Genomic DNA, 23,233 nt, shown 5'->3' on the forward strand with positions numbered 1-23,233 from the left:
GGACAGTTTATTCTTTAACACGTACTTTATTCGTGGGAAGTGATTTGCCACTAGGGATAACATTTTACTTCGGTAATGCACAACGCTGTGAGGAAACGAAACCGGCTATCACGTGCCGTCGCGCGGCGCTTGGAGCGCGCCCAATTGCAATGACGCGCGGCGCATCACACGTTGTTCTCTTGCTTCATTGGCTGATATTATGCGGCACGCACTTGAAAGTTGCGCCAATACGCGTTTTCCGCACCTCGCAAACCCTCGCTCCGGCAAAGCGCGTCAGGAAGCACGAACAAAACTTAATAAACAAACATAAAGGGACTTTCATCTGGAAGCTTAATTTGGGGGCCCCCATGCCGCACCCTAGAACTATCCAATCCAAATTAATCCAATTGTAGTTACACATACTAACTGCCGTCTAGCGCTACACAACATTGTAATCATGGTGATTCGTGTGGACTCGTTCATAAAATTTTTACTGTGATATGCTATTGTGCATATACCATAATGATTACTTTTGCACGTACCAACAACTTTATTTTTAAGATGAGGAATGTGGAGTTTCACCGCCAGGGGCGATACTCTATACCACATCGCTGGTGGAGTAGAGTGTCGACCCCTGGCGATGAAACTTTTGCGCGTAGTTAACCCGTACTCTCGATTATGGTGCAATAGATGGGCACAACAAAAGAGATGCAGTGTAGATACATCACCTGATGCAAGAGTCGCACTTGTGCGAAGAGCAGAGAACGGGCAGGATAGTGACATCTCTGTCAAGAAGTGTCGCTCCAGAACCGTCGTACATTATAATCTGCGATAAAAAAAAATCCATCAGCTATAAAGCATTTCACACAAGGAACACTGCATCCGTTAAAGTGCCACCCGGACTATACAAAACATTTCGAATTATAAATCAAATACTCAGTACGCAAAACATAAGCGTCGTCGGAGCGCGCTTCCACTAATTTCAGAAAGAACCCACATGACTTCGTAGTTTCGGATTCTCGAAGAACAGATGACGTCACTGCGAGCCCTGGCGTCTATCTCCTAGCAACACCCCGCATATTTTCCCGATCTCCGCCCCCCCAGTAAGATTGACAAGAAGCCCAGGAAGGCTGCTGGGAAGGACTGCCCAGGAAGACTGCCAGTATGCGTATATTCACACGGGCGACATACTCAGGGAAACATATCATGCGACATATCTAGGGGGGAAAAAAAGAAGTAGAAACTACTCACGGAGCCGAAGTTCCAACCCCGTGTTATGTTGAGCATTCACATGGTGCCGAAATATCGGGAGTAGTGTACTCCGCACAGACTACAGTTCCCACATGACACTGTCAACGTATTTTCCTGTCGTGTGCTACGGAATAACCTGTGACTGTGTCGCAGGCTATCCCCTACTGTCAGTTATTGTTATAGCTTTTTTTCTGGGGGGGGGGGAGCGTTTTTTTTTGTCTGTAACTAGGGAGGGGAGCTGGGAAAAAACTCTAACCTAGCGTTTTTTGGGAGGTGGGGGGTGATCGCCCGTTCTCTGGATCCGGCACTGCCTACGGTTAGCAGTACACGTGAAGACGCGACGTTGAGCGCGCGCTCACATGACATCATCTTCCGCCGGAGCGTTCGAGGAACACCTCGTGCGACCCTCGAGAAACAATGCTGTAGGACGAGCGGCAGATGGCGCACCTTATGACGTAACACTTCTCTGAACTAGAAATTAATTTTACGCTACTTCCGTGTCAAGGAGAGAAAAACAATGTCTTCAGAGAATGCAGTGCGAGACACGAATGTGTGCGATTTTGAAGACACGAGGTTTTAAGTCAGCAGTGGCACCTTGAGCAGCTCTCCGAGAGGAATAATACCTGCTTGAAATCGGGTCCTCCTGTGGCATCGTTCACAAGGCGTGTGAGCGCAAGATGCGAGACACCCAGGTCAGAGAGCAGGTCGTCCGAAATCCTCGCTCTTCTTCCCGTCATCAACGAGGTGTTGAAAGTTTCGGCGGGCTCCAGAAATCCTTGCACGAACTGAGCCCTGGGCAAGTACCGAAGAACGGGGCACAATCCCTTCCGTCCGTTGCACAGAACCGTCCAAGCGGATTTGTATGCATGGACCATGGTGAGCAACCCACGTATCGCTGGAAGCACGTGGGATGTTCGGACCAGTGGACTGACGCGGAATTCGTGCAGAGAGAAGCTTGGGCAGGGAGCGCTGTTGCCATATTGAGACCTAAAATATACAATCAACATCGTGTATGTGATGCACACATAATGCGTTATTTAACGTGTTCCATCGGGTTGAGAATGAGGTACATTCAGGGACAACGCGCGTCACATAGCGCACATCCAGGATGTTCCAGAGCTATAGCTCCTGCCCTTGCAATGGTTTATCCAGACCCCCCACCCAACACCCCATACCCCAAATGTTTGGCAACACCTCCCTAACGTTTTCCCTGTGTACTACTGCTACAATGTAACTGCACCCCCCCCCCCCGTAGACTTGAACTATACGCTGGAAGCTAGGGGGGGGGGGGGGCGAACAAGGTCTCGCTTCAAAGCCCCGGTCTTGAGGGGACATCTACGTCATAAAAATGGCTGCGCCCATGTGTGTTTCGGAATGAATTATCTATCTTTTTGACATGGTACTGTACCGAACTGAGAGAATGAAGGTGCATTTTGGGGAGAGCTGGATGTGGGAAAACGATGGTCCCTGGAAGGACGCGACCTTCGGTCCTATTTTTCTCTCAATAGCAGACAGTGAACGAGTGCCCATTCGTGGAACCCAGCCCTCCCCTTCCGATTTGTTTCCGTTTCAGTCTGTCTACTAACGTCCATGATGACGTTTCTCGGGGAGAGGTCTGTTCTGTAAAGGTTAGAAACAAACAAACACGCTAAAATAAGTATGCTTACTTGACACCAGCAATTCTGCAAAGTCCCCTGTCGGAAACCAGTTCCAGGTACGAACGGTCTTCCAGCCTCGACGTCGTACTCACATCCACAAGAGTTGCCCAGTATTCTTCAAAGGATTGCACAGATGGGGGATAAGGCGCGAGGGTGTAAACGCCACTTCCCGTGCTCAGCAGCGCGCCAATCCCTGCCAGGGCCTCGGCGTCGGGTATCCACGAGAACAACCACTGGTGTTGTGCCGCCGAAGTCACAATTCCTGCCATGGCATCCACGACAGCTTTCGTCCACGGCGAATCACCGATGACTACGACGGCCGAATCGTCTTCCAGATCCGACACGAGCGATTCGAGCTCAGTTTTAACGACTTCTGCAGACACGGAGTCGCCTTGGTGAGGAATGGTCTTCATTTTGAGGATGCACGGCTTATCGGACGAAACCACACGCTGTGTGATGTACTTGACCACGGCGAGGCTGTGCTCGTCTGACGAGTGGAAGATGACGAGGCGTTCCCACCTCATATCGTACGCGGAGTTTAGGATAACCTAAAACAGTAAAGAAACAGTAAAGTTTTTGCAAGTTCGCAGTCTTCGAGAAAAAGATAGGGAATAAATAAGGAAACAACAATTCTACCGGCGTCTGGGGAGCGGTGTTTGGACTCGACTTCAATATCATTTCGGAACAGCGCTATTTTGATTGTTCGAAGATTCGTACGTTGCGTATATTATAACTTTGCGCAACGATGTTCAATGACTTATAATTTACCAGGATTGAACTGTGTTCAGAGCATTACATTTAGACAACGCAAATCTCCGCCTGCACTGAGGAACTGCTGAGCACGGCATAGCAGTACCAGTAGACTTTTATATGTCGTTACTCCATACACCTTTTTCTTTTCTTTTTTTTTGTGTGTGTGTGTTTGTGCATGTGCATGACTATAGGCAAAGGAACAACACTCTACCTTGGCAACAAGCTCCGGCGCCGCAACAACATCGTCCCCAAGTGGGATGTTGGGAATGTGGTGTTCCCTTAAAACACGCGCAATTTCTTCCTCCCGATGTAACACGTTCGAGAGGAGTGTTCCTGAAAAGATTAGCGGAGGCCACGTTAGCAAGATTAAGACCAGAATACGACAATGAAGATTTACCAATGATGTTGCTACTATTCCCCACGCAGGACTGTGGTATACCTTCCTGCAGTACAGGGAGCAGACCACTGAGCTGATGGTAGGCCTTGGCTTTATGTCCGCATGAGTCATAGACCTTCACTCCTGTAATATTCGAAATACACCGAAATCTCGTTATAACGAAGCCAACGGGACCGCGGGAAAATTCGGTATAAGCGGCAATTCCGTAAAAGCGGAAGTGCCACTGAGAAAGTGACAGCGGCATCGGAAGCGTGCGGAAACACGGCGGGAGCTTTAGTAAAAGTATTCGAGCAAGCAAACAAACGTTGGTGGTGCGCACCGTGGCAGCCTCTTAACTTAAAAGTGAAAAAATAAAAAAATAAAATAAACTGCTGTAGAGGCTTTCACCGGCTCGCAGTACGATTTAAATGGAGTCTCGGCTTCCTCGATATAACGAAGCTCACTGGACGCACGATTTATTTCGCTGTACCTCGAATTTCGTTGTATGGCGTTTCGTTATATCGAGGTTTGAATGCATGCATTTCGGTCAGCACAGGACTTCGAATTAAGCGATAATTCGTAATACAGGACGCTATACTGTACAAGACCGTATACCAACATCATCTCTGCTATCACCACACAACGGTGTAATGGTTGATGCATCCACACCACATAAGTTTTTCCACCACATAGTTCCACAACTGACCTATCTTTATTCCTGGTATGAATCCTTCCCCTCTATTCAGCAGGTCAAGCGCCCACTTGAAGACTTCTACAGTTTCTACACCGGCTGCCAGTGGGCGTCCGCAACCCATGAGTGACCTGGGAGACTTGTCGTGCACCTCCAAGAAGGCCCCCAGGAAGACGTCCGCATCGGAGTTGAGGACAAGCGGAGCTTCCGCGTGAGCAGCGTCGCATGTTGCCCCGTCCACGGCAGGCAAGACGCTGCCCAAAAGTATTACGGGCAGGAGAGATGCGGCAAGGACAGACCGCCGGCAAGATGCCAAGGTTGGTCCGCGAAGCTGGAATGACAGCCAAAATAAAGTGCTCGATTACGATAATGTGCTATCAAGTCGTTCGCGTGCAACAGAGTGCTTGAGGAAGAGACAAGATTTCACAGCGAACTACAATAGACCCCTACCTATTTGCAAACAAATGAGGTCGTAGTGTGCGACAGCGCCACCAATTTGGTAGAGTTGAATTACGTTCAAAGCTAGTGGCGAACAAGGTCGCGTCCGAACGCCACGGTCTTGAGGAGATTACAATGGTCTCTGAAAGGGACGAGACCTTCGGTCCTGCTTTTCTTTCAATAGGAGGCAGCGAACAAGTGCCCATTCGTGGAACCCAGCCCTCCCCTTCCGATTTGTTTCGGTTTCAGTCTGTCTACCAACGTCAAGATGACGTTCCTCTGGTAGAGGTTTATAGTGCTGCAAGTTAGACCTCTACCTGTTTGTAAACAAATGACGTCATAGTGTTCGACAGCGCCACCAAATTGGTAGAGCTGAACTACGTTGAAACCTAGGGAAGAACAAGGTCGCGTCCGAAAGCCCCGGCCTTGAGGGGATTACGATGGTCTCTGAAAAGTACGCGACCTTCGGTCCTACTTTTCTTTCAATAGGAGGCAACGAACAAGTGCCCATTCGTGGAACCCAGCCCTCCCCTTCCGATTTGTTTCGGTTTCAGTCTGTCTATACCAACGTCATGATGACGTTTCTCGGGTAGAGATCCATATCCGCATCTACATCAAACTAATAATATAACTGATGAGGAAAGCTGAACAACTCAGGACGGTGACCCGATAGTTTTAGTTGTATTATATGAATCGCTTAAGCTCAGATCTAGGCGCTATAATGTTAATGGAGACGGGAAAGTGCTGTGCGTGGGAGATTATCTCCCATCCAAATCCCAACGCAAAGGGCGCACAGACAATTTTCAGGATCATTGCACGGCTGCCCAAGCGTATAGAGTGAGTGTCCGGGAATGACATTTCGGCTCGCGATAATATCAACAAGCCGCTGTAGAAAATGGAGTACCAGTTCCACTTCATTCGTTCCTTGACACAATTACCAGTAGGCATATACTCACCATTGCCGCTTCGTGCAGACGACACGCACTGCAAGGATCACATCGCGAACTGCAAAAGGAGAACATTTTTAAATAGACAGCTCACATGTCATATGAGAGAGTGCTAAGGACAAACAATAAAGGTTAGACTTGAGAATAGATGATACGAAAATGTAGTCTATGAGGGCGCAACTGGAGACACCACAACGCAGTCAGGTATATGGGCGTATCGTCCCTAGCAGCACAACATCTTGGCCCAATATTGGACCGATGTTGGACCAATATTGGTCCGATATTGCCAATATTGGGCCAAGATGTTGCGCTGCTTGGGGTATATAACCCCACCATGTGCGTTCCGGAATCACCGCGCAAATGTTCCAACGCTCACATCTGGGGTTAAACGGGCGGCCGACCATTTGGTTAAGCTATAGCTTAACCAAATGGTCGGCATATGGTCGGCAAATGGTCGGCAATACATATCGTCAATGTATATATACATTGACGATATGTATTTATAACGGGAAGGGCGCCACAGCTCCTGTGGTGAAACACCCCATGTCTCCACCACAATGACGTGTTCCTTGAAAGCAGAGCGTAATAACAGAGAGTAGATTTACATCAACCATCTGTATGAAGTGTTGTAATCAATGCTAAGAAGAGTCAGTTCACGGTCCGTCATAGCCGAAATCCATCCCTTGCTTGTGAAGGAACAAGCACGCTGGAATTTCCCTGAGCCATCAACGAAGCGGCGTCGACGAGAATTCCTTGGCCCCATTAATTTTTGCCGTCATTTTATGCCAGCCAAGCGCTACCAATGATGTGGCCCTTACACGCCCTGTTAACCGTCGCTAAGGAAAACACGGACCTGGCGTAGGGGAAGTCCAACAACCATTTTCTACCGTTCGCACCGCCCTAGAAGGAATATATACATTGTATAAATCTGACGAGCATATCGAACAAGGCTGTTTTAGCTACACTCCGTCGGTAGATGTCCATGTCCGCCTTTAGCAAAGCGCTTCCGTTCCAGCATAACGGCGGATAACAGTGAGGCAGAGCGAGTCAAGAATCAAGTGCTGCCAGCCTAAAAAGTTCAGAGTCCTAGGACCTCTCAGCACCGACAAGATTCATAGATGATCCGCAGATGATCGAGTACCTACACGGAGGTACAGGAACTGAGACGCGGCAGTATTACGAGTTAAGTTTCAGACCGCTAGCTTTCTACCAGGGCTCGACAGAGACTGTCATCGTACGGGTTTCAGGACGTCTGCAGTGCACGTATGTCTAGTATGGCACTCTGCCTGTGCTACCGTGCTTGTATCACCTGTCAACGTGCGAAGGCACGTGCGACGCACTGCAACGCCAATCTCTGTTCTCTCGACACTCGAAGCCCCTTTTGTTCCTTGACATCCACTATCCTCTTCCGTGGGACGCGTCCTGGCAGTCACCGGCAGATTCACTATATAACCCGAGACCGCTCAAAGTGCCGCGCATATTACGCCTGAAGCACAGGCGAGATCAGTCTTATGTAAGAACGCACGGGTTTCTCGATTCTGGATTCAAAAGTTTCCTATACAGCAAAAGTTTGCAAATGTCTCAGTAACAAAAACTAAATTACATATTTTGCTGACAGTTTGAAAATATATTTGAAGTCGAACTCATAAAATGCGAGAATGTAACTAACAAACAGATCCTTATACCTCCTTGTCATGAGCTTGGTACAGTCTTTCTTTTCTTTTTTCTGTGTTAGCACCGCGAAGCAACTGTGGCTATGAGCGATGTACAGACGTGGACAGATGGAGTGAGGACAGCAGGAAGGAGTGGGGGACAGGGGGGGGGGGGTTAGTGTGCGTCCTGGGCAGACTTCAAGGGGAACTGTGCCGACATATTTGTCTGGAAGGTATTCGGAAAACCCAGGGAAAACCTCAGACAGCACAGCCGGTGACAGGATTCGAACCCGCGTCACCTCCCAGTCTCGGCGTGGAAAGCGATCATCCTAACCACTATATACCACGGGAGCTGGTGCTTGGTGTACAGTGCTGGACAAAAGTTTAAGGAACACGCTCCGGCGCATTCCTTCCTCAGAGTGACACGCTAGCAGCGAATGAGACCGCACGGACTTAGACGTTGCCTAGGTAACCGAGTCACGTGTTTGCAAGTCCGTGCGTTCCCATTCGCTGCTGGCGTGTTACTCTGAGGAAGGAACGCGCCGGAGCGTGTTCCGTAAACTTTTGTCCAGCACTATACCTGTTAGTATTGTCGACAGGAAGGCAGGCCTTTAGGCTCTCCACAACGCCGTGTGATACCGATCTGGTACGCAATTTTCGAGTTACGTCACTGACTGAGACGACCGCGACATTGTCAGTGTAACTTTCGACCGACCTACGTCAAACAATAGACCTCAGAGGTGTTACAAGGTTTTTGTTTCAAGAAACACTGTGCCAGGCCACACTTCCTGGCCGTCAAAGGTGCGTGGCCCACACCATGAACAGTAGAGCCTCTGTTGTGCTAAGCGCGCCCTTTAAAACCAGAACGAGGCTATTATATTTCGCCTGACCCGCGACGTGATGCGAGGCTTCCGGTTTATAATTTTGGTCTCGGGTCGCACGACCGAGTGTGTTCTAAAATCCTGTAATTAAACATATTTTGATTCCGCGTTAGCGCAACGAAGCAACTGTGGCTATACGAGCGGCGTACAGACGCGGACAGATAGAGAGAAGGCAACAGGAAGTGTAATACGCACAGTGTAATAATGCGCGAAATAACTATCTGGGTAACGAGACATTTTAGGAAGCAGTTTACTATACAGAATTAATGATAGGGTGATGCGCTTTTCGGGCGTGAGTGTCCGCGCTAAGTATATGGCCAGTATTTTATACAATAAGGATTTTTTGTTACAAAAAAAATGGTTACCTTATGGCCGGATAGCAACCGCCTGAGTTGCTCTCGTTAATTTCGACTAATGGACATTTTAATTATGAAAGCCAGAAACTCCACGCAAATCACAACATACGTATTCTCGTGGTGCGCAGTGGAAATAAGTCTTATTATCGCAAGCAGTACAACATCTTGGCCCAATATAGGACCGATATTGGGAATACTGGCCCAATATTGGACCGATATTGGGAATACTGGCTCAATATTGGACAGATATTGGGAATACTGGCTCAATACTGGACAGATATTGGGAATACTGGCCCGATATCGGGTCAAGATGTTGTGTTCCTTGGGATGTAGCAAATCGTAAGATGGAAAATTAAAATCAATCGGACCCCGGCTAAAAATGTCCTTTACAGTATGGCTCAATTCGTGACGAGGACATCTTTTGCTTACACGGGTCTCACACCTTTCAAAGCTCACATTTTGAAGCTATTATAATCGCGAACTTTTGGAAACCACATTTAAAATCTCCGCGGGTAAGCAAACATAATCTTCGGAAAACTGATTACTATATATAATACTCCAAGACAATACTCCAGATATATGGGAGAAGTACGCGAGAGGTTTTATATGTCAAAACCGATCTTCCTAGCACCGTTCTTCAGAGTTCTCCGTTAAAAAAACAAACAAACAAATCATTTGTAAAGTATTTCTGTGCTACTACTAATAATGCATTGTTAATGCCGAAAACAAACTATTTGCCACCACCTTAGAGCGGAGATGCACACTGGATGTTCTGGCCAGGCCAACAAGCCTTTACAGCTTAGGTGGGCTTTATAACATACATATACATAGTGAAAATAAAAAATAAAGAAATATTATAGTGCTTGGAGAAGCCAGCACAATTTAATACTAAACTCTAGTACGCGGGCTTTCCACTGAATGCAGTAACTATACGCAGCTCCTATTGGACAGAAATAAAATAATATTGGGAGTATCTAGTTTCCCTGTGTCAAATAAGCCCACGTGCGGTACAAAAAAAAAAAAACTGCCACGTCTGTTGAGTATATTTTTTATTTATCCTTTTGTATTCTCCTTGTCATAACTATAAAAAACAGAGCAAGAGCGAAGATGGGTAGAAATCAAATAGAGAGCAAGAGCGAGGACTACATGCTGGGCATCGTCATCTTTTTGACGTTGTATATATATATATATAAAGGCCGACACAAATGAAAGCCTACTCAAGGCCATGTGTGGATTCCGTATACATATTTAAGCCGACACGCGGTACAAGAGCGACGGTGTAGTTGGAAGAACTGACCACATCGCGTAAACAGCAGAGTTCATCCAGGCTCTGCTACAGATAAAACGGCCAAGAAAGAATCGGACGAGTTGGTGGATGATTATCCGTAAGCGTGCTACCCACTATATAGATGTAGTGGACACTTGTTTTCAGTTACGCTGAATTGAAAAAGAATGAGCCTAATGATCTAACTCTCTGACTCTTATGAACTGAACCAACTCTCTGAGCTTCACTCTATGAACGAAGTATGAAACAAAGTAAGAGCTACGGAGGTATATCAGTGATCAGTGGACAAGCAACAGTTTGAGCAGTGCGGCCGTCGGACGCAGTATACGTTACGTTACGACTCCGAGATGTCGTATGCGACCGCCTCAACCAACTGCAGACGTCTTTAGATTTGTGGGCGGGGTTGGCCTGTAATGATTCACTTGTCCCGATGTGTACCTACGAACCGACTCTGTATGAACCGACTCTGAGAACCAACCCTGTGTGCTGAAGAGTGAGAATACCAGACTTTAAAAAAAAAAAAAAAATCATTTCAGGCTTTCCTGATACTACATATGTACAAGCAGCGGGGGGCGGACAATTGCTCACCAAAAACCGGACAATTACTCACCGCCTCTTTCATCACACGGATATTGTGAGTTTATAACGTGTTTATGGCGCTTGACTTTTTTTATGTTAGCTGAACTTTTTTTAGCTTTTTAAGTCGCTTCAAATAGATCTAGGAAATCCACCAGTGAAGAGGGTGAGGCGACAGGTCGTCCAATTGCAGGCACGCCTGAAGCGTCTTTGTCAGGACTATTCTTCCGTCCATGTGGCGTTCCTATATGATTTTTTCCCAAGGGCAAAGTGCTTCCAGGGGGGCAAAGCGTGCAACCACCTCACCTCCTTTCCTGGAGACGGACACTGCAGACTGTGGGGGTGTTCACAAGTTCATATTATTATGACATCTGAGAGAAATCATGACCTATGAATAAAGAGTGCACAATTTTCACAAGTGACCTTGCCCCCCTCTCAGTACGCCCATGCCTGCGTCACCAGGATCTTCCAAGACAAAAGCCGTGGGGAGATTTAAAAACACGTAGCTATTTAACCACTCATATTCACGAATTTTCGATGTCTGTCCAAGTCGTTTTAGCGAACGAAAACATATTTTAGTGCCCGTTAGGCTTAGCAGGGCGGACACGACGAAACAGCTCGTTGGTTAGTTTTAGTCCATTTCTATGTCCAGTTTAGTCTAAGTTCGCTGTTGGCAGTTTCCCGCGTGAGACTGTGCATTTCATAGTCAGATGACATTTATTTACAGTAGTTTATTTTGCAACGGGGATTTCGATCATTTTATTTCGAGGTACACCCAACTTCAGCTAACATAAAAGAAGTCAAGTATATGAGCGCCATAAATGAGAACTAAAATAACGTCACATAAAAACGCGAAATAACATCACATATAAGTGCGGTGAAGGAGGCGGTGAGCAAATGTCCGGTGAGCAATTGTCCGGGATCCACAATGAGCAGTCCGTTCCAACTAATCAAGGAGGCAATGGAATATTCTTCCTTTCAACTACCACAGAGTAGAAGGTTGGTAAACAACTGTCCCAAGATCAGAAAAAGACAACCCGTTGGATGCAAGACACTGTTCAAGGACACCGAGCACAATTGCCATGGAAGATGGCGTCAACCTGTACAATGCTCGAGGTCTTCGTTAGCTCCAGTTGGTCGCCATGCGTAACGTCAGCGTTGGATGACGACAGAAGCACGCACGACTTTCAGTCTTAGATATAGGCTTCATGCTATTAATGTACAGGATGCATCTCTGACGACAACAGTGACCTGGGAGTCCGCGTGGTCTGGCGTGGCGTTGTCTTTCTCTTTACGGGGTGTATTCACATGACGTCCCACGAGTAGTCGTCAATGACGTCACACATGACGTCACACGCAGGGGAGCGTCACAACAACGCCACCTAGATAAAGAAAGCCCCTACTTCCTCCCTCGTCACGTGGACATAGTCGGAATTCAGCCAATCACAGGCTTTCTATGGCTACAAGCGGCAGCTCATGCGACCAGTCTCCATACCTACGGCCGCCGAAGCACGGTCCTGATTGGCAGACTTAATTGTTACGTCGCGTCGTCACAGAGCTCTGGCTTTGTTTGCAGGCGGTGTTGGCCATAGTCGTTGGCGAATTTGCTGCCATGATGCAGTCGTGCCTGATCCAGACCTTCAACCCTCACCGTATTCACCATTTACGTTGTGTTTCTAATTTCCTGTGCTGCGTGAATATTATGTATGTCATATCCCGGTAACTTCCACGTTTTCAACGTTAACATTCTTCTAAATAGCAAACCGCAACAAACGAAAACCGAAACCAAACTTCGCCGTACCTATATCATGGCGGCGGTCGCGCCTGTTCGAAGCTAGTGCCCTCTAGACGGGTGCAGCTTAAGGGATACACGTCCATGGAGAGCACACTTTGTGCGCTCTTTCTTTCAGTCCGGGTACTGCCCTTGTATAAAGTGCGAACTAGAGTCACTAAAGAGCTACGATATTTAGTGACTCTAGTGCGGACGAGTTAGGTTAATTTGGTAAATTCGTTTCAGAAGGTGTGTTTCAACTAAAGCTAATAGAAACAGAGCGCATCCGTTGTCAAGAGAAACCAGAGTCTGCGGGAGCAGCTTCAACCAGTGTTCATGTATTACAGTGCGAAATTTATTTGGCTTCCACAGGGACAGCATTGGCGTACACACGCACATAAGTGCATACTGCGCATGACAGGCGTTTAGGGAGTACTACCAATTATGGCGACGAGTTAAAAAAAAATATTTCGTAAATAATATGAACTCAACAAACCTAGGAGTAATCTTGCCGAATAATACAGTGACAATTTAACGGGGCGTTCGAGTACATCGGACGGAAGAAGTGGCGCTGACACACATTATACACGCGAGAGAACGCTGCCTCCTCAGCTACATCACTTTTTGAGAGGAGGAAGGATAGGTTACGGAACCTGTCCTTTCGACCCGACGGGCGGAGAGATGCCGCCGGGGACTCATTAAAACTTCATTCTCTCGCGAGAGAACGTGGCAGCGACAACGGCTTTTCTAACAGGCCATTGTGATGCTATATGTAAGAACTGGCTCCTATCCGCGCAGGGCAATCTGGCATCTGGCATCTGAAAGGGCGCGCGTAACTTTTTTTTTTTTTTTTCGGAGAGTGACTTCATAACATAATAATAAAAATAACAAAAACCTACTCTATACGACAGAACAGCAGCGTCACACTGATGTTAGTAATCTTCCGGTTAGAAATGTATCCTTCAGGCTGCATTCTTCCGTCTCCACAAGACCCCGCTATACGTATATTCAGCGCACTATATTCTTATACGTAATTAGCGATATCGTATTGGCTATACGCATAGATAACTCGAAAGTCCAGCTACAAAAGAAACGCGGCCAGAGACAAGGGACGACAGACTTGACGCTACATCTGCTTACTAGCGTGAAGTCTGCCGTCCCTCGTCTCCGGCCGCGTTTCTTTTATAGCTAATATGGACCAACTACCCCACGTGATCACGTTACTCAAACGCACAGCCCAGGTGTGTCAATGCCGATCACCGACGTTGTCTCCGTGCATCTATAGGTGTGTGCGCTAACGGAACGTACCGCTGACATGTTTGTCTCGTGTCAACATTAACTCAAGGCGTGCCAGGGAAAACGGTTCGTCCAGCCCACACACAGCTACGGCCTTCGCAATCCAGCGCGGCAACAATATATACGCCAAAAAGTGTGACGGAGGTCACGCGCTGGGACAGCGAAGGAGGCACGCGTGGGAACGACTACACGCAAGATCTTTACCGTGCACATCATCGGACCTGTGCACGACTGAGTGCGCGGCCCCGAAACCTCGGGAAGGCCTACAGGAGTAAAACGCAATGGAAGCGACGTCATTCCGGAAAGAAGGACACTTTTGCAGATGTTCTAGAACACCTGAAGTATATTTAATACCTCTTAAACAGGAATTGAGAGAGAGAGAAAAAAATTGTGTATTTACAATCATTGGGGGCTGAGAGACACCCATTAGGAGTCTGCTGCTCCATTTCTTGAAAGCGTTTCGATCACGCATGAATAAAATAATAGACATACAGAACAGAAGACACATGCGACAACACGCTCACACACACAAGATACATATGTACATGACTTGGGAATGTGGGGTACATCCTGGTGCTGTTGTGATTTAATTTACATACGTGTTAGTAACGGGTGATAATACGGGATTCTTTTAAATAGTTGCACAATGCTGCTAATGCGGCAGTCTGATGCGTTTCATTTTTGCTAAGATCTCATGATCTTCACGAAAGACACGGGGATTGAAACCAAAACAGAACCCGCTCCGAAAACCGCTAAAACCCCGCATTTTTCGCAGGTATTTGGAGTATTTGCCCGTATGTGGAGACAGCGAAACATGCAGCACTATTATGTAGTGTACATACTTTGTGGCTTCAATTATGCTTGACATGGAAGATACAAGTTTTGGCCGCACAAATGTATAGAGCCGTTTAATAGTATGTGGCGGAGCCTGATCAGCATGTTCTCAAAGCGCGTGCTGAAGACAAACCACCAGGCCACAAACAAACCACCACGCCTGCAGCGGCGGCGCAACGTCCTGAATTAAGGGAACCCCAAATCCCAACCGGCACCACCAATTCGTGCCCGGGTCCCAAAAATCCGAGGCAGTCTGGATCTGGAGATGGTCGCATAGTCTGGATGACAAAAAGTGCGCCGCGCTGTGGGGTGCAGCTCATGGCACACCTGAGACTGAATAGTTGTGTAAAGCATCCTGGAACCCGCGAACACTTTCAGGTCATGTCGTCGTGAGTTCTACAGCATCAATCGAAAAAGCCCCGACTATGCTGGCAATTTGGTCGTCACAAGAAAAGGGTTTGTAGCATTTTATTCGCATGCGGCACCTGACATAACACTTGGTCGCCTCACCCCCGTGGGAATTTTGCGCCCCCTTCACAAATTCAGGGGGTCTATACAGTAACCCCTGTAACCCCTCTCCCCCGTCGCACCTCCGCAGCCTCTGTACGTCTTATATATCACCGTCCCTGTCTCGAGCTCCACTCGCACCGTGTCTGAATTAAAATCGCCGATAATCGCCGTCCCTGTACTACTTGTCTACTTCACACTTCAGCCGAATTTTATTTCTTAATTTTCGTTCTTTTTTCTTTTTGTGAGGTGAAAACACGTTCTCCTCCATGCAATTCCAGCAAATTGCGTAACTCGAACAGTCCCACATTGCTTACCCGGCAGCGAAACGCTTAGTAACGCTCTGCCGAGATCAACCATTATACCGTATATGCGAAGATAAAAGAATTATCGCACCATCCCCGCCTTCACGGAAAGCGTCACCGTAACTTTTTTTTCCCCCGGAAACTTTACTCGCATTCCTCTGCCTACAGACATTAACCAGCCGTTGAACTCGGACGAGAAAGAAAACGACTTGCATAGGAGGCCCAGATAAATACGGTTGCTGAAAAAGAAAAAAAAAAGTGTGGGCGCCTAGCACGTGCTCAGAACCCGCTGAGCCGTATCTTTAGAAGTCGCGTATCAAGACATCGGCCGAAACGTCGTTAAAATTCTGTGCTGGCTCAGCGGGAAAAAACGGAGTTACTAGTCCGAAGGGACGAGTCGTTCCTGGCATTTTACGGAACCACATTGTCATCAGAAAAGTTGTCCTCAATATACACGGTACATGTACTTGGTATCTTGAGTGCCAATTTTCGATCTTTTCTGATTAACTTCTTTCTTTGTTTTGTATATAATTTTCGTAGTATTTTAGCATCTTACTCAGTACTTGTTCCGAAAAGTATTTTACTATTTCAAGTACTTTTTTTTTTCAGTATTTTCTACTCAATACTCTGACTACCTTTCGTTTTGTGTGTTTGTGTTCAGTTTCATAACAAGGTACTATATTGCTCAACATTAAAGGTACCCTCGCTCCCATATTGTCTTCTTCAATGCATTGTGGAGAGGGACAACTTATTGAGTCCGTGACGTCAGTGTGTCCAGCCATCCTATCTGCGGCGCAGCAATATTTTGAGAGCTGACGGACTATAGATTACCCGAAAACCTCTACCCGAGAAACGTCGTCATGACGTTGGTAGACATACTGAAACCGAAACAAATCGTAAGGGGGAGGGCTGGGTTCCATGGATGGGCACTTGTTCGCTGCCTCCTATTGAGAGAAAAGTATAGGACCGAAGGTCGCGTCGCTTTCAGGGACCATCTTCTTCTTTGTAGGGGGTAAGAGTTGTCAGCCAAAGTCAAGTGGCTTGCTACTCTTTAAACCACCACCGGGACCATCGTAATCCCCCTAAAGACCGTGACTTTCGGGCGCGACCTTGTTGGCCCCTAGGTTCGAGCGTAGTTCAACTCTACCAAATTGGTGGCGCTGTCGAACACTATGACGTCATTTGTTTACAAACAGGGAGAGGTCTATTAATTCCTATTTGTAACTTGTTCCGCTGCTTTTTACACCCAGTTAAACTAGACTGTCGACATAAACTGCCTGACTGCTTACGGCGTCTTTAAATGAATCCTAAATACTACTCTTATTTACTACTCTGCTCTAATTACTTTACTTCTCGTGTATTTGTACAATACCTTACTTACGTTCTCCCTCCACGTACTTAGTGCCGTATTTTATATACATTTTTTATAGTATCTTGCGCATGTCCGTCAACAACTACTGGCAGCCACTCTCAGTCTGCTCAATACCGTGCTCTCCGGAATTACCTGTAGGCCACAATGCGCTATTTTTATTACTGAATTTTAATATGGCGCGTGCCTTCTCACGGCATTGACCTACAAAGAACTTTCTCTCTGGTGTTGTGTTCGCTGTGCAGCAACGCAGTCTGCCATCCGTGTAACTGCAAAAACGTCTGGAGGACAAAAGCGTATTCGAAGTTTTTCCTTGAAATGCGCATACTCCATGGAAAATACGCATTCTTGTGTGTGCGTGTCGGTGTTTCGCAGTGCGGTAACGCGAACGACACGGGTGCAACGCACGTCGACAGGGACGTAGGAAGGTGCAGTCAATGGGGGCAGCCGCCCATCCCCCCCTGGTCTCAGGCTGTGGGGGGGGGGGGGGGCGTCATCCCCTCTTTTCGTACACAGAGATCGGGCAGGGTGTTTGGTATTTCCACAACCAGGTTTTCATAGAATCACAGAATTTAGCGTGTTGAATTATATGAACTTTGCTTAGTGCAGGTAGGGTGTTTTGTAAGTAGGAAGCGAAATCTTGTAGTCCTTAGCCTCGGGATTTTTTGTTGCGGATTTCACTGCTCATCTGCTTTGTGAACGCGGAGTAGGAAGGATTATGTTCTCGTAGTATATGATGATGGTCAAACCTCGTGTGCCGAGAGTATAGCGGGCGAGCAATGAGCATCGTCTCTGGCGATGAGACACTCCAGCAATCATTAAAATAAAGTAGTACCATTGAGTATAGCAAAAAGTTTGAACGGATGAGAGAAATGCATCCAGGTTTTGAGTGGAAAGAGTTTCATTCGAGAAACTGCTGCACTGATCATATTAAATATATATTGGGAACAGAATGTATTCACAACTGGAAATGACAAACAAATAAAAAAGACACGAGACTCGGATATGCTGGTCGATGACGCATGCGATGGAGCCTAGGAATTCTTAAAGGAGCAAGGAACAGACATTTAACATTGCTTCATTCGTCAAACGGTCGATCAGAAGTCACCATGCAGAATATGTTTGCTGCTGTTCTAATTTATTTATTTATTGTGCGGTGCCTCGTCACTGCGCAATGAAATTTACAAAAACACCCTGACATACCAGGCATGAGCGTTGCGGCGCGGAAGCCCTGCCCGATCTCCTGGCGTGACGCAATCAGGTCCGTGTGACGTAGCATCACTGTAGCGAGCAGCCGCGAGGTCTCATTTCTCACTGAAAAGTAGTCTGCTACGAACACGGCGCGGTGCGGTGCTACGCGCGGCGGACTCTCTACGTCACAGAATGACGTCAATATCACTTTCACTTACGAGCTCTCTGAAAGTGCGGAGCGGCAGTGTCTCTCGTGCGCTACAGTTGGATAGGGACAGCTGACGATTTTCCGGAGCACATGCCATCCTTTCCGGCATCAACAATGACCCTTTATATCTGTTCGACGTATCTTTACCACAGAATACCTGTACGAACAAGCGAAAATGCGAGACACAGCTTATTTCTCTCAATTTCTCCCTGACTTCTCCCTTATATATATATATATATATATATATATATATATAGCTGCGACCAGCCTCTCCGCACATACATAACCCCCACCAATTCGAAAACCGTACCACTTAGCTGAATTTGGAGAAGCGAGCAACAACCAAAGAATCGAAATCAAGGAACTGCAACTCGGGTAACGTCTGTATTCGTGTGACTCATCTTTTGATGGTACGTGGGTAAGGAACATAGAGGATGTCAAGTGCGCAAAAAATAAAAAATAAAAAATAAAATAAAACCGGTTTTAGGTGATTCTTGATGCGGTTTTCTTTGAAACGGAAACGGCGCGCAGTCGTATAAGCCAGCGGAGCCTTGAAGCGTGTCGTTCTTCACATGAACATCCATCGGTCCGTGCACAGGCAACGCCCCAGGGAAAAGAGACGAAAAAATAAAATGAAATAAATAAATAAAGTACCTCTTCACATCGTTCTCCGTGCCTCTATCGTCAGTCGACACGAATAACTTTATACTTCCATGTACCATCGGACGTTTGAACTCTTGCAATGAGCTCGCCATCCAGCAATCGAGGAAAGTTTGCTTTCGGTAGTGTCAAGTACACACCCTTTGGAGCAAATCGCTTTCGACCACCTGCGAAACGAGGGACGATACGCTGATCGTAAGTGGACGGAGTGCTTGCCGTGCAGTGCCAGTACATACAGGATTTTTTTTTTTAAAGGACTGAATGTTCAACGCGTATGAGATCCATCGAGCACTGTTGGTCGGTCGCGTATCCTGGTAGTACATTGTGCCCAATTAATTAATTAACGAGATAAGCTGAACTAGCTTATCTTTTAAAATATGAATAATGCTGCTTTAATATATATAAAATACCGCATTTTCCGGTGTATAACGTGCGCGTTATACAGTAAAAAAGTGCTCTGAAGAGGTCCTGCGCGTTATCTAACGGTGCGCGTTATAGACGGAAATATTTTTCTACAGAGTTCCTTTTCTGGTCGGTGTCGTACAAATTCTAGCCTCTTTCAGGGTGTGCTGTGAGTTTCTCACAAATCTCTTAGGGTCAGTTGACAAAGCCGGTGAAAGGGCGCTGGACTTCATAAAAATTAATGATGCTGCTTAAGGATGCTATTGAGCAGTCAATAATCATAAATTCATTTCAGAAGGCTGGCGTGATTGAGAAGGGACGCGAAACTAAATATGTTTGAAATAAAGCATATGCATATATTACTAACAACCTTGGTTTATTGTGTATAGCGATGGCAGTACAGAAGCTTGTAGCAACATTGCGGTGCGCGTTATACTTTGAACTTTTTTTTCAAAATCGGCCCATTTTTAGGGGTGCGCGTTATACACGAGTGCGCGTTATATACTGAAAATACGGCAACAATGCTGCTTCTGTACTTTTGAGTTTTTGTCTTACAGGGCGTATAAAACGTGACTGGAGATATCTATTATAATACCTATTCTATTCTGTACTAATAATACACCACGAAATCAAAGTACTACTCATTAGTGTATCCACCAGCTCCCGTGGCACAGCGGTTAGGACGATCGCTTCCCAAGCAGCACAACATCTTGCCCCAATATTGGACCAATATTGGCAATACTGGCCCACATATAGGTCCAATCTTGGGCCAAGATGTTGTGCTGCTTGGGTTTCCACGCCGAGACTGAGAAGTGACACGGGTTCGAATCCTGTCACCGGCTGTGCTGTCTGAGGTTTTCCCTGGGTTTTCCGAGGACTTTCCAGACGAATGTCGGCACAGTTCCCCCTGAAGTCTGCACAGGACGCATACTAACCCCTGTGTCCCGCACTCCTTCCTGCTGTCCTCTCTCCATCTGTCAACACCTGTACGCCGCTTATAGCCACAGTTGCTTCGCGGCGCTAACACGGAAAATAACACGGAATCACAGTTCCTGCGGTGAAACACCACATCCCATTGGCATGCATGTATCTGTTGTTGTTGTTACTCACTAGTACCATAATACTGTTTTCTGCCAAGTATTTTATACGTGTATTATAATACATAAGCATCATTGCCCCCCCCCCCCCCCCAGCACAAACAAACTAAATACAGCGACTATGCTAACCCCAAGGATCTGATGCTATCGAAGTCATTTATACTGACGAGAATAACGTAACTTTGGTTTCGTGACATGATACACCCGTATTTCAATTACATCATACAAGACAGCTATAAAGGCGGCAGGCTTAACTTCTGATTTCACTAAAAAAAATTGGTGAACTTCTATTCGCATAATTTCGTGAGAAAATCAGGAGGAACTAACTCGTAAGCTGCTACACCCATAAGGAACAAACCCGTGAGTCGGAAAGTAGTTTTCACGGTTTATCCCCGTGAGGCCGTGAGAACAGACAACGCCATGCACGCGTGTACAACCTCGCTTAAAAAAAAAAAAGAAAAAAAAAAGGTGGCCTGCACGCAAATCGCAGCGCAGACGGAAAGCAACAACGGGACTGCCGTATTTCGATCAAAAGCAAGGAGGTATGAGGCTCCTATATCGTATGACCCGGTTGAACATTCCGCGAAGCAATGACCGATTGATGTGTCTGCATAGTTGTGTTCGCGTATTATTTATGCCTTGATGCTGCTCTCCGAGTCTGTGTTACGTGAATGTATTGTGCTGTATCGGCTTCTGCATGCGTTGCATTGTTTCCTTCGCGTATACGCCGAGCAAAGAGCAAAGAAAGGAGAGAAAAACAGCTGTGACATTTTTTAGAATAAACTACATGTCTGGCAACAATGAGTGGCGGAAGCCGCAGCAGAAAAAAAAAGTCTTTTTGACGTAGAATACGCTATGCAAGTAGGTCAGCTCTCTGCGCAGCTCCTCAGTTTCCCTCTCTCCACTATTGTTCGTGGAGCGTCCTCATTGGTCCCTCTCCCGAATAAGGGGGTAATATTTCAAGTGTTGGGTGCACTTTGTTTCTTCTGTGGACCCGTGCCCGTCTACGAATACCCCCTTTATTGCTGCCTTGTGAGTGGACAAGCAGTTTGTCACGTGGTTTCTCCAAACACTGCCCTCTCCCCTGGGCAGAGACAAATCCTCGTAATGTGTTGAAGACTTTCCGATCGACGTTTCGCATTACGGTTTGGGGTAGGGTTAAGCTAATAATTAAACTAACCTAATAGAACTTTATTAAATATTTTAATAAAATTAATATAACCTATTTTATGCAATAATCAGGTTTTATTTAACTAATAAAACAAATAGAGATAGAATCGCGTCCAAATAAAAGTAACCGAAGTAAATTCTGCGCAAAAAAAAGAAAAAAAATATCGCGAACTTCAGTCAACCATATAATGAACACACAAACGGAGTTATATATATACATACATTACAATTACATTTAATATAATGAACACTTCTCTAAAGGAGAAAGCCCCCTAACTTACCTAATTTATTAATTTTTGTTGTTTCTCTGATGTTTAGTTTTGCTCCTTTGCATTTTCGATTGAATTTTTTTATCGATACAAGACCGATTTCGAAAATTATTCAACATTTCGTAAGTTACGGATTAATCTGGACTTTTAACGTGAGGCAGTTTTACGGTTTTACCACGTTGAAAGCAGCTAGTGCTCAAGCAATGCCCGAAACGGTGCAATGTTCTTGGGTTTCAACGAGTCTCGTGGCGTGAATACAATGCACCTGCAACCCAGGCCAGGACCGCTCACGTTTACAGACAATGGGTTATCCGAGAAACGCATCCTGTTAGAGAGCACCCAATGGGACGGAACATGCGAAAATATACGCGTATATAGTGTGTCCCCATTGCTTGCGCGCCACGTGCAGAGAGAACACAGCTACGTATTCGTATCGCGGTAGCCAGCTGTGGGAACGTAAAAATATACACGCAGGAGGTAGTAGATTAGTACAAACAGCGTAGTTTGCCTAATCACAGCTACGTCCTACTTGCGAGATGAGTGTTATTACGAAACGGTTGTTATTAAATTATGTGAAACGGGCCGTTTTGGTTCGTTAGGGGAATAAATGAGATGTTAGACTGGACTAGCTGGACACACCCAACCCGACTGAGTGGCATGTTTTTCGATACGGCGACATTTCTTCCCCCCGATGCAGTCGTGTCGCCTTGCACACCTACGATACATGCATGTGCACACATGAAATACAGTATAGCCGCCGCACACAATAGACCGCTGCCCGAGAAACGTCATCATGACGTTGGTAGACAGACTGAAACCGAAACAAATCGGAAGGGGAGGGCTGGGCTCCACGAATGGGCACTTGTTCGCTGCCTCCTATTGAAAGAAAAGTAGGACCGAAGGTCGTGTCCCTTTCAGGGACCATCGTAATCCCGTCAAGACCGTGGCTCTCGGGCGCGACCTTGTCCGCCCCTAGCTTCGAGCGTAGTTCAACTCTACCAAATTGGTGGCGCTGTCGAACACCATGACGTCATTTGTTTACAAACAGGAAAAAGTCTATTGGGGCCGGCCTTTTTGCAAAGTCGGGTGTGCTCATTTTATCGTTATCACATGTCGTACCGACATACAAGTGCGCAAATAACAGACGATGTCTAGCTCAACTGGATGAATCGTGGGCGGCCAGAAAATGGCGGCACCTACCCACTGTCACAGACCACGTGACCTGCTCAGTTCGCGAGGCTCCAAGAGTGCGAGCGAAGCACAAAATGCAGAACACGTTGCACTGACAGACTATTTTAAACTGGTCTCATT

General features: G+C 46.5%; 1 protein-coding gene across 1 annotated transcript in view; it reads right to left on the reverse strand.

Moving 5' to 3' along the window:
* The window catches only part of LOC135371034 (uncharacterized), a 50,873-nt gene that overhangs the window by 9,086 nt on the left and 18,554 nt on the right, over positions 1-23,233 (reverse strand). The window contains exons 2-8 of the mRNA XM_064605004.1: positions 6,103-6,151; positions 4,724-5,039; positions 4,039-4,161; positions 3,853-3,974; positions 2,898-3,436; positions 1,854-2,217; positions 708-805 (exon numbers count right to left, since the gene is read on the reverse strand). Of these exons, the coding sequence (XP_064461074.1) occupies positions 708-805; positions 1,854-2,217; positions 2,898-3,436; positions 3,853-3,974; positions 4,039-4,161; positions 4,724-5,039; positions 6,103-6,105 (1,565 nt within the window). The 5' untranslated portion in view covers positions 6,106-6,151. The remainder of the gene's footprint in view (positions 1-707; positions 806-1,853; positions 2,218-2,897; positions 3,437-3,852; positions 3,975-4,038; positions 4,162-4,723; positions 5,040-6,102; positions 6,152-23,233) is intronic.

This window comes from Ornithodoros turicata, chromosome 10 (genome assembly GCF_037126465.1).
Source record: "Ornithodoros turicata isolate Travis chromosome 10, ASM3712646v1, whole genome shotgun sequence".
Classification (NCBI taxonomy): domain Eukaryota; kingdom Metazoa; phylum Arthropoda; class Arachnida; order Ixodida; family Argasidae; genus Ornithodoros; species Ornithodoros turicata.